Source organism: Phalangium opilio, unplaced genomic scaffold (assembly GCF_054372755.1).
Source record: "Phalangium opilio isolate 3A_F unplaced genomic scaffold, DU_Popi_V2 ptg000105l_1, whole genome shotgun sequence".
NCBI lineage: Eukaryota > Metazoa > Arthropoda > Arachnida > Opiliones > Phalangiidae > Phalangium > Phalangium opilio.
Window position 1 is genome coordinate 8,205,578 of NW_028324207.1, and position 14,208 is coordinate 8,219,785.

General features: G+C 36.4%; 2 protein-coding genes across 2 annotated transcripts; both read right to left on the reverse strand.

The window, feature by feature from the left end:
* Positions 1–4,242: 4,242 nt before the first annotated feature.
* On the reverse strand, positions 4,243–4,953 carry LOC149629125 (uncharacterized). Its single transcript, XM_089852140.1, has 2 exons — positions 4,573–4,953; positions 4,243–4,504 (listed from the first exon to the last, which is right to left on the reverse strand). Exons 1-2 carry the CDS (start codon positions 4,662–4,664, stop codon positions 4,243–4,245), a joined length of 354 nt encoding a protein of 117 aa, XP_089708266.1. The 5' UTR covers positions 4,665–4,953.
* On the reverse strand, positions 4,750–5,722 carry LOC149629126 (uncharacterized). Its single transcript, XM_089851709.1, has 3 exons — positions 5,594–5,722; positions 5,276–5,533; positions 4,750–4,871 (listed from the first exon to the last, which is right to left on the reverse strand). Exons 1-3 carry the CDS (start codon positions 5,676–5,678, stop codon positions 4,750–4,752), a joined length of 465 nt encoding a protein of 154 aa, XP_089707835.1. The 5' UTR covers positions 5,679–5,722.
* Positions 5,723–14,208: the final 8,486 nt, after the last annotated feature.

The following is a 14,208-nucleotide window of genomic DNA, read 5'->3' on the forward strand; positions in this document are numbered from 1 at the left end:
CGGTAGAGGTGGACCAATTCCGTGGCCAGCAAGATCCCCTGACCTAACCCCACTTGATTTCTTCTTATGGGGATATGTTAAGGGAAAGGTGTTTGCAACAGAACCTTTAAATGTAGACGACTTGAAGGCCAGAATTCAAAGCGCAATTGAACGAATCACTCCTCAAATGCTAGAAAACGTAATACAAGGCATGGACAATCGTCTTGAAGAGTGTCTACACCACGACGGTAGGCACATCGAATATTTACGCTGATGGGTTTACCAAACAGGCCTTTAATTTGTAGTGTGATGCCTTAGTTCCTAAGCTTAATCATAGGTCTTTAACGTTTCAAAGTGCGTATCATTAAACGATATTCACTATGATACTTGTTGCACGTTCTCATTTGCATACAATGACACATGTCACACCCTGTATACGAGCTCGAAAATGTACTGCAGTGAAGTAGTCCGTCAGGGGTTTTGGGGGTTTTCCACAAAGGTAGGTGTTGCTCTGATCTCTTCCACACTGTATATACGATTCGTTTCCATTATAATAGTAAGGAAAAAGCGCAATTGCGAAAACCTTTGGTGGCGATCCCACCTTAGGGAGGCTAGACGTTTCTCGTAACCCTAGCTGATCGCCGCGTATATCCTAAAACCAAACGATGATAATGGAGTAGAAGCCAATGATACAGATTGGTGTCTATGTGGAGTAGACGGAAGACCAGTGGATGGTGGTGTTTAGGAGCCAGTATGTACAGACTGGTGTCCAAGTGGGATGGACGAAGACCAGAAGATGGTGGTGATTAGAAGCCAGTATGTACAGACTGGTGTCCATGTGGGATGGGCGAAGACCAGAAGATGGTGGTGATTAGAAGCCAGTATGTACAGACTAGTGTCCATGTGGGATGGACGAAGACTAAACATGGTGGTGTGAGAACTCAAATATAGAGTAGCCATCGGAGAGAAATACAATTTTCTAAATTTCTGTGACCTGTCAATGCGGTCCGGAAATTGGGAACACGTTTGCTCCGATACGCAAACTGCGAACGCGGTCACGTGGGTGTAACAACGGACAGACACACACACACAGATACGGCCGTTACAGAACCTCTCCTGGACTACGTCACACGGAGAGGTAAAAACTGTTTTCTCAAAACTGGCACACATCGTTCACTCTTCGTAGACGCTAGAGAAGATGATTCTGGAGGTTTAGAGCTTCATGAAATCATGCTTCGAAATAAGCATTTTCCGATACTTCGGAACAGGGCCGGAAATAAGCACAGGACACTGGACATTGTCCAATAAAATTTTAAAGTGTCCCACAATTTTGTTAAAAGCTAAGGGGATCACTGGTCAGTTTGACCAATAAATTTTCCCTAGTTTTTATGGTTTGTTTATGGAGATGCGGTGCTATTTTTACACACTCCAGTGGACAATGTCCTATAAATTTTCCAGTCAGACAGGGGATCACTGGGCACATGTCCTATGAGATAATGTTCTTTTTCCGGCCCAGTTCGGAAAAGGGACCTCTGGTATGGGAGTAGCGGTCGTCTCCCATTGGTCAGAATCCCATAGGGTTGAAATTCCAGTAGGCCAAATTAAAAAAGTGTCCTAATTAACAATAATTAATCCCCATTGAACCGAAGTGCAAAAACGGAACTTACCCAATGAATAGAATTAAATTCCCATTGCACCAAAGAGCAAAACTTGCACTATACCAATGCTTTAAAAGAAAGTTTATTATGTGCAAAAGAGGCTCACATTGAATGGTCAAGGTCAAATGAATAAAGTCTCAAGGTGTCAACTAATTAGTTTTTCAAATATTTTGGAAAAGCTGAGAACTAATTAATTTTTCAAATATTTTGGAAAAGCTGAAAACTAATTATTTTTCAAATATTTTGGGAAAGCAGGAAACTAATTATTTTTCGAATATTTTGGAAAAGCTGAAAACTAATTATTTTTCAAATATTTTGGAAAAGCTGAAAACTAATTATTTTTCAAATATTTTGGAAAAGCTGAAAACTAATAATTTTTCAAATACTTTTGAAAAGATAAAAAAATGACTTGTCCCATATTTTTTGGAAAAGGTGGCAAATAAGTATTAGTACCAATCAATTTCTTACTGTTCACACGAAGAACCCAAACCATCGTTAGAAACTCCGTACCTTATTACATAAAAACTAGGAATGAAAACTGGAATTAAAACTTTTCAGTATTCACCTTTATGTTTGCAGTTAAAAGCTCTGTACTGTTAAACTCATTCTCAGACATTCCTATCGACTGAAACTGAAATTGTAAAGTAACACGTAAGCATTAGTGCATTACATTATAAAGTGGAGTGTAAGATGGCATCAGGTTTTAGTACTACGAGGCTGTGTACAACAGGCGACGTAATGTAAGATTTAATGAGAAGCTCGTTTCTCATGATTTTTTTTCGCTTTCTCACTAATGTTATTGTTTGTAATTCCAGCAGGCTATTAACATCGATATTCAATATTTGAATCATATTATTGTTATAGTTAACAATCATTTAAAATATACGGGATTATAAAAAAACATTAAGATATAAAAATATGCCAAGCTTTGCTTTGGAACTGTTAGGCCTACACCTTAGAACGTTCCGAAATCTCATATATTCGAAGAAATAAATTGAAGATCAGTATTTAATTTAAAACTATCTCGCAATATGTATGTTTTCCAATACTATATTAGGTCAAATTACTCTACGAACAAAATTACATCTTTTCATTCTATAAAAGAGAATTTGAAAGTTCCAGTGCGCATTTTTCAAATCTCACGCCATAAGATGTGCGGTTTTTTCAAGCCCACCAATCGTTTTCGCGCCTTTTATCTACAGTTTTCTTAACCTCGGCTATGTATTCCAATTTTCTCCATTTAGTTTTAAATTTAATCATTGAGTTCATGCATAAACTGTTCAACTTTTTAATATTTCACTTTACCAAATCTTCATCTACATTGCAATCCATAGTTACTAGTCTGAAGCATATAAAGCAGACGAAGTCTCACAAACGAAACAAATATCATGATATAAACTAAAATTTTGTATTGCATTACATACCTATTCTTCACATTATCAATCCTGCAACACCAAAAAGCAGGAAAACTACTATTTTCACGGCAATAATATTATCCCATAGAAGCTATTGGCCACAAATATCGAACCATCCACCCTTGTTTTTATATATTTATTTGTTTACCCGATCTCGCTATGACGTTTTACTTCTAAATTCCAGCAACACTGATTATTAAAGCGTGTCGAAACCATTAAACATCGTTAGTTTCTCTCCTAAGCTTTAGAGAAAGATGCAAGTTAAAGGTGCTGCCTTTCCTTGGGGAATAAGTTGTTATTTCGGAATCGACTAATTCTTCATTGTTCTTAGCCAGTTAGTTACTCCTTCGTTGCTAAGTGAACTTTCTTTAATGTCACAAGTTTTTCAAGCTTGTCACGATATTAGCCTCGTGACATCAGCGAAGCTTTGCCAGTGAATTGAAATTATGCTGATATGATGATTTAGCCAAGTGACGCATTGATTTTTTTTCGAATTAAGTGATATATGAAAAAGTTTCTTCTTTTGTAGCTGTCGTGATAGTTGATGACGCTAGTGTCACCAAAATTCACTTACAATTGATATTTCTGTAAGAGACATTAAAGGGAGGGTGCAGTAGAAAATCAAGTGATATTTTATCAATTTTTTCTACTAATTACAAGACCAGTCTACATAGTGAAACATTCAGGATATACTTCCGAATGATTTTAAAATTCAAATATGGTTCAGATTTTAAGGATAAATTTAAAGAAGGACCTCCCACCAATCGCGTAACGCCCTGCTTTTTTATTAACAAAATTCTCGTGGCACGTTCCATGTTGAATGAAATTTATCACGAGATTTGATAAAATTCACACGCAAAGTGATAATCGTGGCACGAGAATTTTGTTAATAAAAAGGCAAGGCGTTACGCCATTAGTCGGAGGACCTTCTTTAAAATTATCCTTAAAATCTAAACCTAATTTGAATTTTAAAATCATTCGGAAGTATTTTCGGAATGTTTCACTATGCAGACTGGTCTTATAATTAGAAGAAGAATCGATGAAAAATCACTTGATTTTCTACTTCACCCTCCCTTTAAGCAGCCCATTTTCAGTAAACCAGAAAATGGGCAAAAATAAATTTTGTATCTGATGGGTATGGTTTTGTATACACTATTCTTTTCATCAAGTTTTACTTACTTGTTAAAGAACTAATGTTGGTCCCAAGGAATGACACCTATAAGATAAGGAGCCACCATGTTAACTTTCATCAAGTTAACGTATATTTCGAGAACGACAGTGATCAAGGATGCGGAGAATCCGAACAGACAGACGCGGCAAATGACCATAAAAGCAGACACGTTGATGACCACGAACGCATCAGGGGTGTCCATTTTCTGACAGGGATGCAATTCGTTCTTCAACGACGGGGTCAGATCCTCGAAGCAATCGCCCTCGGTCAATTGGCGCAATCTGAAATATACGCAAATATGGTGAAATTAGATCCACCATAAACCTTAAACTTCGAATGATACATTAACCTTCTGTTTACAGTCTTGATCAAAGTTTGCGAAATATTTTTCTTGAAATACAACACAATGTAGGATATCATTAAAGATTTGCTTAGTTTCATTTTGCAACTTCCTGTTTTTGCGTGCCGGGCCTTGATAATATTCCAGTGAAGAACTTCCGAAGAAATGATGAATCTTTTTCGATTTTCAATTTGTGAATGAATGTCGTCGTTTTCCTTTAATGTGCCAAATGTCTGGTAACACGATTCGGGGGTTGCATCTGCTCGCTTTATTACTTCCGCGTATGCTCTGTTTGTCAATGCGTTTTTCTAAATCGAAAAGAAATGAAATTGAAAAATCATTTCTTTACTCCACGGATTCATGTAATTTTAAAAGCAGGAATAGGGAACGGTTAGCCTATAATTCATTTCGACTCATAGCCCAGTATAGAGCCCCTCCCTTCAACACGTAACGAAAATTATAAATTATCTTATTAGCTCAATAAAACTACGCTTTGACGACGTTGCTGACAGGGACGTCAAAAAATAATTAGTTCTTTTTTATCTCGATCGCTATGACCTGCCCTTAGGGAAAGATTTGATTGCCATCCATGGAAAGGGGGTCGTGGACTTAGACGCCGCGCAAAAATTACCATATTCTGTATTCCTGCTTTCAAAATTACATTATTCCCGGTTTAAACCTAAGAAGAGAACCACGAATGAATTTTATTTACGGAACGAGAAAGTAACGTGTAATTCATATAGTAACCTGACCTGAATGAAACTGGATTCTGCAGTGTTTTCCATCAACAAAGGCTTTACGTTGGGAAAGAGAAATACATCGTCGATGGTATCGAAGGGCAGCGCTTCCGATTTGGTCGAAAACTTTGACGTCATTTCGGAGGATACGAAAACCAATAGAAAAAAAGACGCTAGACTCCACGAGACCGATAGAAAGCGAGAGACTCCGTTGCAAGTCAAACTTTGAGGACCTGAGAATGAAATTGATTTCAGTTTTGAAACAAGTAAAGCATGTCTTAGAAAGTTCATACTCGTTCCCAGAAGGCATTGCAACAAAAACATGAAGGGAAGTTTCGATTTCACTTTGCCATATTTAGAGTTTAATTTTCCAGTCATATAAATCAGCAGAGCGACGCCAACAGACCCCACAATTATCTAGATCAATTCCACATCAACGCTATTAAAATAAAAATTTCTTAACTGCTTCAAGACAGACATGGGCGAACCTTTAGCCACTCCACTTCCCATTCTTTGAAAGGTTTTAAGGGGAATGAGTAGCTCACATTAAATCAGAAGTTTATGACTTCTTATCGTGGGAAGTATTGGACTCTAACCATATCCGCAACCATCTCTGTTAGCCACAAACTTGTTAATAGGGGTACCAGGGAGCCTGTGACACCCAAGAAAATTCTCTCATTTTAAGCTGGCAGGCTGTTTTGCGCGCCAGCAGCGGGTAAGTAACAAAACTTTAAGGTGTGTCCTGTGGTTTGTGGTGACGAATCGGAAACGATGAGAAGAACAGCTGCTTTAATAGGTTGCTAGAAATTCCGTTCTAACTAGTGTAGGGTCCTAGGCCCACGGATTGTAATGGGTTTTCAGAGAGCTTTTCAACGATTGGCGCTGAAGAAGTTTTGAACACGCCACAAAGTTTGAGAGCCACATCCTCGCAGCGTGGGATTTTTTCAGTACACTAGATCGTTTTCCTAGTGGGGAGGAAACTTTCGACCCTCTTTTACGATTGCCATTGGCAATTTTGACTTTCAGGGATGGATACTATATAAAGCCTTAGTGTCCAATACTTCCCAGGATAGGAAGTCATTAACTTCTGATTAAATTTATTCCCTTGTTAGCTTCGCTCTTTTACAATATTTAACAATAAAACTAGGAGGGCACTACTCCATTCTCTAATAAAAAATCATTCACAAAATAGTTTAATTACAATTAAAAAAAAAATCCCGGAGGAGGTACTAAAGGTTCAGAGTGAGTCGAAAGTAAAATACACAATGAATGAATAATATTAGGGCCTTTATGGGGAAAAAAAGATAAGCAGTCCCTAACCATCCCCAACCACTAAGGCAATACCTCGTCAAATTTGAATTGTTCATTTTTCGGTTTATATTCTTTGTTAGATTGACTTCTTGAATGTATAATTATTGGATTAATATGTCAGGAACAGAGGGCCAGAAGTGCTTCCAAAAAAATTTAAATAGAACCAGAAGTAGAATAAGGGATTAGAAGTATTGAGGGAACCAAATTCTTCACTTGTCGAAAGTGAATATTCTTGATAACACACCAACGGTTGGCCCTCTGGTAACGAATTCTGAATTTTCCCTCCAAAACGTGAGACGCTCGCGGTGATAGACGACCGAACTAGATTCAAGCACCGAGTCCGTGTTCCCCGGCTTTAGGTTGAGGGGAAGGGGGTAGGAAATTTTTTGGAACTCGACCAATTTTTTTCTCTCTAGTTTAGGCAAGACGGAAGCAGCATAAAATCCTCAAATATGTTCACTATTGCCCGGATCTATTACCAGTGCTAGAGCTCATTACTTCTAGTCTAATCCTACTTCTGATAGGACTAAATACCCCTCTATGATAGAACCATGGAAAATAAATGATAGAACCAAGAATTTTCGCCGCAATTAGATCGCCGCGGTTATATGTAGGTCTGATAGGGCAATCTTCCATTTTTGTTTAGTTTTATCTTCAGTATAGAAAAGTAAACAATCACGTTGGATAACTAGCAGTAGTGTTGATTTGTATCGAGAGTTTAGTGTTTACAGGCTGTTGTTAATAGAACTCTTAATAACCTTTGAATAATGCTTTATTTAAAATTAAAGGCTATAGTTGCTTATTAATAAATATTTAGCGATAGTTGCGAATTTACAAAATTCAGTGGGTTCGTCTCGCGAGAGTCTAATTTAGGTTTCTGGTCAAAACCCTCATTTCGACTCTAAAAGGAGAAGAAAGCGCCCATGTCTGCTTCAAGATAGATACGAATATTTGCGGAAAATAATCAATTTTATAACAGGAAAACACTCGGTTTTCACTGGGCGAATTTCTTTGCAAAGAGAAAATTCCAGAAAAAGCGAAAAATTAAGGTGAAAACCGCCACGAAAATTTTTATCCTGCGTGGTCGGTGTCCACTGGACGAAACCGTGGCGGAAAGAAATATCTGATAAGTCCCGTGTCAAACTTAGCGATTGAGCTCATTCGATTGTCCTTCATATTTATATCTTCGTAACTTAAATTTCTTTTATGCCAAAGATTTCTTCCACCAAAATTTTCGAATCTATTCATTTTAATATTTAAATAACATCACAGTTCTCTAATCAAATGATGGTAAACGGGTTAAGCCTCGGTTAAACACTGCAAATTTCAAATTGGCGGCTACGCGAAATTTTGGGAAAAAACGCTCGGAAATCGCGCAATGAAAACCAAGCGTAATTCCCGTCGATATAAAGACTGATAAACTTTACTAAAGGGACTGTAAAATAGCCATTGGCGGGTTGGTAAAAATTATTTGAAGTACGTAAGAGACACGTGACCAAGGAGAGGCGTGGTTCAAACGAGCTTAGTTCGTTTTATTTCGAAAACGACCACCTCATGGAAATGGCGCTGCTATCTCAAGAAAAACAAGGACAAGATGTCCAGTTCCACTCGATGAGGAGCCTTTGTATCTTGGTATCACGTGATGTCTGTGACGTATTTCAAATAAATTTTACCCACCCGCCGATAACTTCTTAGCAGTCTCTCTAAGTGACACTTGGCGTCTTTGATTACAATATGCATCTAGAAATTAGGAAAGACTTGTACCCATTTGTTGAAAACAGAAAAAATATCATTTTCATTTGATTGATTTGTTCCAAAGAGTATTTGTGTTCTCGAAATCAAAAATGGGTGGGAAGTTGCGAAGGAATTGAAACGATCTGTGGTTAATACCATCGGTACTAGTAAAAAATCTCCCTCCTGTGTATTCAAAACGTGTATTCAATTACTATTGAAAGAATTCGACCAAGAACTACCTCGTATTACTGTAACAATATGTTAAGACTCGGATTCTATGTTACGTGAAAATAATAATAATAATAATCTAAGCTTTTGTCTATGAAGGGATTTCCACACTAAGCCTGTGGCTTGTTTACAGGTGGATCCCTTTATAATGCATAGAGGGGTGGTCACTAGCCCCTATGCCACAGCCAACCTACAGAGCCCTATACTAACTATTACCGTTAACCTCTGCAAGTTTTGATGGGAAGGAGAAACCGGGTTAGATCACGGAGGATAACTCCTTTAACAACTGGTGAGAGTACTTGCAAACTCTACGCAGAAGGATTTGTTCCCAGATTTTCACCCGGTGCCACAGTCCGGGATCGTACCCGGCATCCTCTTGCTGCGAGGCGAAATGAACTATTCCCTAATTTTTTCCACGAAAATTTCACAATAAAATGACCAAGTGTGCTATTTACATTATATCAGCGTTACAATCAAACCATGAAGTTTCGGTACAGAGTAAGATTTGATTGTAGGAGAAGCTAAAGCCATGTTAACATATTTTAGTAACGAGAATGAATTCTTGGTTTAGACTATATTTGAAATTAGTTAAACAATGACGTTTCTCTGAAGCATTCCTAGCATTCCATTCCAAGAATTATTATTATTTTTCGATCCCGCAAACTTCTCAGCATTCCGTATAACAGTAACGCTGAAAAATATCCTATGATTGCCGTTATTGGAAAAACATAAAAGCAGACCTCTACGGTTACGCTTAATTACTTGATATTGTCAAATATTTGTAAAACATTTAGGAATTTAATCATGTAGCCAGTTTTCTCTCCTTTTTCATTGAAACTAAAATATGGCGAAAACTGTTAAAAAATATTATGAACTCAGTTGAAGTTTATGAAAGACAAAGGCTGAACGTAACCCAGCAAATTATTTTAGTTCAAGATAGTCCTTCCCATTAAACTGGGCTAGTAACTTTATCTTTGAACAGTGGCAAAACATGAAATGCTTTAAACTTACTTCAATGAAGGGTGCTCTATAGTATTCTGCTGTTTCGACGTGCATAATTATTACTTCTTAATTTCTCATTGTAGTGGAAGCAGGGGATCTAATCGCAAAATATGAGGATTTTACCTTATCTAACTAACTCAACCAACACTTGATTCTGATTAATTAGACCACGGGGAGTTCGAAAAAAATAGTGAAAAAATTCTTAACCCGCCCCAGGTTGGCCAAAAATGTTTTTGAAAATTTTAAAATTGCATGTACTTACCACCATTGAGACCGCTGAGCGCTTGAACGCGTTCTGCCCTCAATCTTGAAAAATTACTAGGGTGGTAAACATAATAACAAGGACTCGCGACGAAATTAAAGCTGTGATATTTTAAACATCCGCTGAAACATTTATAATTCTCATGCCAAGATAGAAAAATATTCTGAAAAGCTCCAATTTTAAAAGTAAACAGCAATATTTTGGAAAAAGCGTAATATTATTTCGGAACGTACACGAAGATAACAAAATTTTGGAAAAGGCGTTATATTATTTCGGAACGTACACAAAGATAACAATATTTTGGAAAAGGCGTAATATTATTTCGGAACGTACACGAAGATAAAAATATTATGGATAAGGCATAACATTACTTGGGAAGTAAATAAAGATAAACAACAATATTTTTGAAAAGGCATAATATTACTTGGGAGGTAAATGAAGCAAAAGAACTATATTACGGAAAATGCGTTACATTATTTGGGAAGTAAAAGAAGATAAAGAACGCTATTTTGGAAAAAAAGCGTAATATTATTCTGGAAACTAAATAAACGTATTCAACTTTTGGAAAAGGCGTAATATTGTTTGGGAAGTAACTGAAGAATTTTTCTGAAATACTTTTTCCAAGTAAAATTACACCTTTTACAAATTTGTTTTGTTTATCTTCATTTACTTCTCAAATAATATTACGCCTTTTCCAAGATTCCGTTGTTTATCTTAGTTTACTTCTCAAAAAATATTACGCCTTTTCCAAAATTCCGTTGTTTATCTTCATTCACTTCTCAAATAATATTGCGCCTTTTCCAAAATTGCGTTGCTTATCTTCATTTACTTCCCAAATAATATTACGCCTTTTCCAAAATTTTGTTATTTATCTTCATTTACTCTCAAATAGTATTACGGCTTTTCCAAAATTATTTGTTTATCTTCATGTACGTTCCGAAATAATATTACGCCTTTTCCAAAATATTGTTCTTTTACCTTCATTTATTTCCCTTTTCCTAAATATTGATGTTTACATTCATTTAGTTTCCCAAATAATATTACGCCTTTCCCAAAATTTTGATATCTTCATGTACGCCCCAAAGTAATATTACGAATTGTCCAAAATATTGTTATCCTCATTTACTTTCCAAATAATATTACGCCTTTTCCAAGATTTTGATGTATACATTTATTTAGTTTCCCAAATAATATATCGCTTTTTTCAAAATATTGTTATTTATCTTCATCTCCTTGGGAAATAATTTACGCATTTTAGCAAAATATCGTTGTTTATTTTGAAAATTGGAGCTTTTTTAAATATTTTTCTATCCTGGCATGATAATTGTAATTGTATCAGTGGGTGTTCAAAGTTTCATAGCTATATTTCCGTCGCGAGTCCTAGTGACTTTTCAAGATTGAGTGCAGAACGCGTTCAGGCGCGCAGCGGTCTAAATGGTGGTAAGTACATGCAATTCTAAAATTTAAAAAAAAATTTGACCAACTTGCGGTGGATTTAGAATTTTTTCACTATTTTTTTCGAACTGTTCGTAGTCTAATTAGTTAGAATCCAGTGTTGGTTGGGTTACTTAGATAAAGTAAAATCATACCCTCAAAATGATTATTAAATGTTTTAGAATGTATCCAGGTATTTAGATTCCTTCTCAAGTTGCGACGTAGCATACACTAGAATAATTTGAAGGAAATCCTGAGAAACCCCTTTGCGTGTTTGAACTTGCTTTCCGGGATTTCGCTTCGAATTTTTTTTTTAATTTGTGGTATGAGTCAATATTGTACCCGGTTGAAACCATTAAAGTCCTTAAATTATTTCCAAAGTAACGAAGGAACTAGAGCAAGGATAATGGTTCTACCTTTCTTTGGAGGAAAAGCTAATTTTGGGATCGATGACGCGCCGACTGATATGGGAACTAGAGTCGTTCGTTGCTATGCAACTAGTTTTTAGATTCATTGGGTTTTGATACATGAAATTTTTTTTTACATTTTTACATTACGTGCTTATATCAAAAGCGGAATATGCTTCACACATAAAGTACGTAAGGCCCACTTTTCCAAAGCTTTGGCCATGGATTTTATGACATTCCCGAAGTAAAGCTCAAGCAGACGAACAAAAAAGCTTTCAACCAATCATAAACCCCAACCTCTTTAATGCCAGACCAATCGGCGACGGCTACAGTACTATTTTCTTCCATCGGACCTCGAGTCGACCCATCCGGAAGCTCATTATGAAAAATTAAGTTTAAGTACACTTACTATGACTTACGTTGTTTTGGGTATTGAAGTTACAGTGTTTTAACACTGTTAGAGACACGCATTTTAGCCCTAATTTTTTATATTGGATTTACGGCGTTTTTGTCCTGATTCACGCCGTTAGAGGGAGATTGAGCAAGAAAAACATGGCGTTTGAGCTCTCGGTTAAAACCGAAATTTTGGATTTGGAATTAAACTGGAGGCTAATTAGGTCTGATTTTTTACTATTTTCGTAAGAAAATATCTTTAAACATTACTAGAGTACTAGAAATACCTTCAAACGTAAAAATCGCCAGTTATTAAGCAATTTCGCTAAGCCTCGGTCAAAATAGCGTTATGTTCTGTTGATGTTATATGCAACATCATGGATTTATAATAGAAGCTTACGCTTCCTGGATATTCCACTGTAGCCTTCAGTAAGGCATTTTGATTTTAAACACATTTATGTCATAAAATTCACGCGGATGGGGACTGGGGGGCTGATGACGTAGAAATTGAGGCAAACTTTTTTCTCTCGGCGCGCGCTTTTCAAAAATTTATTTCGCGCGCGCTATTAAAAATTAAAACTTAAGCGCGTGAAAAACTTCCACCCCTTCTCTGAATTTGCCTCAAATTCTACGTCACAAACGCAAATGCCAGGCTGGTACTAGCTCGCGCCAGTTCAGACGAGGAATAAATGTTGTGCGCGTTTTAAGGCGAGTGGAATATCCAGGAAGCGTAAGCTTCTATTATAAATCCATGGCAACATCAACTTCGGTTATTTGGGATAAAAGTCAGATATTACGAATACTTGCGGTAGGTTCAAATAAATTATAAACAAATTAATTATTAATCTTACTGGTAGTTCAATCAATTACTACATTATTATCTGTGAGAGCTGGGGCATATTAATAAGCTATTGAGGTAACTTTTACACCATAATGTTGAAGCCCCGGCGATGACTAAACGTTGGCGATAACTCTTCAAGGGAAATAATGACAAACAGAACTGTATATATTCTTTCATTTAATAACATTTTACATTTGCATTATTTAAATTCAAATTCTATATTAAAGGTAAAAACCATTGTCGTTCATTGGGTCTCTAACATGTTTTCTTAATTTCGACAGACCAAGGTAGCTCTTCCAATTTATGGCTGTTTTTTAAGGTATTTAATAACACAATGTTTAATTAAATGATATGTTTTTCGGTTTATGTTAAATATGTAACACACTTTTCAGCGGTTCTGCTACTAAGCCTTCTCAAAGAAGTCAAAGTATCTGAAATTATTGGGAATAGATGTTTTTTAGAAGCAAGTGTACGTTACCAAAAATGTTTCGAACTTACTCTGGGTTCTGTTTTTTAAGAGGATCCCATTCTCAGGCTTTTTATTTTATAACACTTTATTGTTAAATTAATTAAAATCAATTCTGGTCAAATACATAACACCAAATGTGGATGAGAGGGAAAGTATGACAATGGCCATAGAGCCTGCGTTAAAAAACGCGGACATCAAAGTTTCGCCAATAACTATTTAGTTTACCAGTGACTGATGGACTTGCAAACTCGCGATTGAAAGTAGTTCAGACATTTATGCTCCTTGGTTTAACCATAGCCCACTCGATCACGCGCATCACGACGCAATCTGCTCACGCTATAGTTAATTACCGAGATTTTTTTTAAACGTGTCTAGTTTTATGTGCTCTTCTATTGCTTCGATAACCTTACTGAACTCCATATTATACCTTCAAATACCTTTCAGAACATTACCAGCTATTCTGTCCTGACTACAAACACAAATCGAGGAAGTTCAAGCATACACAATAGCAGACGAAGGTAACCGCGTACCGCGAATTAACACAAGACCTATTTTAAGGGAGTGATCAGGCCCAGTATAGCTACGCCACTAAAACGGTCAACTACGGCGAAACTCTGATGACTCGCGACTTTTGGCCATTTTCATACTTTTCCTCTCATCCACTTTTGATAACACTATTTTTATTAAGCTTCTGAAATTATCAGAGCTAAATATCAAAGACACATATTTAATTCCTCTCATTTCGACACAACTGCAACCGTATTGATTCATTCATTTAATAACATTTATCATTTCTAATTATTTAAATTCAAAGGGCTGTATTAACT

Bases quoted from the DNA above. Each gene is read 5' to 3' on its own strand.
- LOC149629125 (XM_089852140.1), bottom strand. From the start codon at position 4,664: ATGAAACTAAGCAAATCTTTAATGATATCCTACATTGTGTTGTATTTC. The intron at 4,505-4,572 runs GTTAATGTATCA...CGTATATTTCAG, and splicing joins ATCAAGACTGTAAACAGAAG to ATTGCGCCAATTGACCGAGG.
- LOC149629126 (XM_089851709.1), bottom strand. From the start codon at position 5,678: ATGACTGGAAAATTAAACTCTAAATATGGCAAAGTGAAATCGAAACTT. The intron at 5,534-5,593 runs GTATGAACTTTC...TTTCATTCTCAG, and splicing joins GCAATGCCTTCTGGGAACGA to GTCCTCAAAGTTTGACTTGC. The intron at 4,872-5,275 runs GTAAATAAAATT...TTTTCGATTTAG, and splicing joins ACACGTTACTTTCTCGTTCC to AAAAACGCATTGACAAACAG.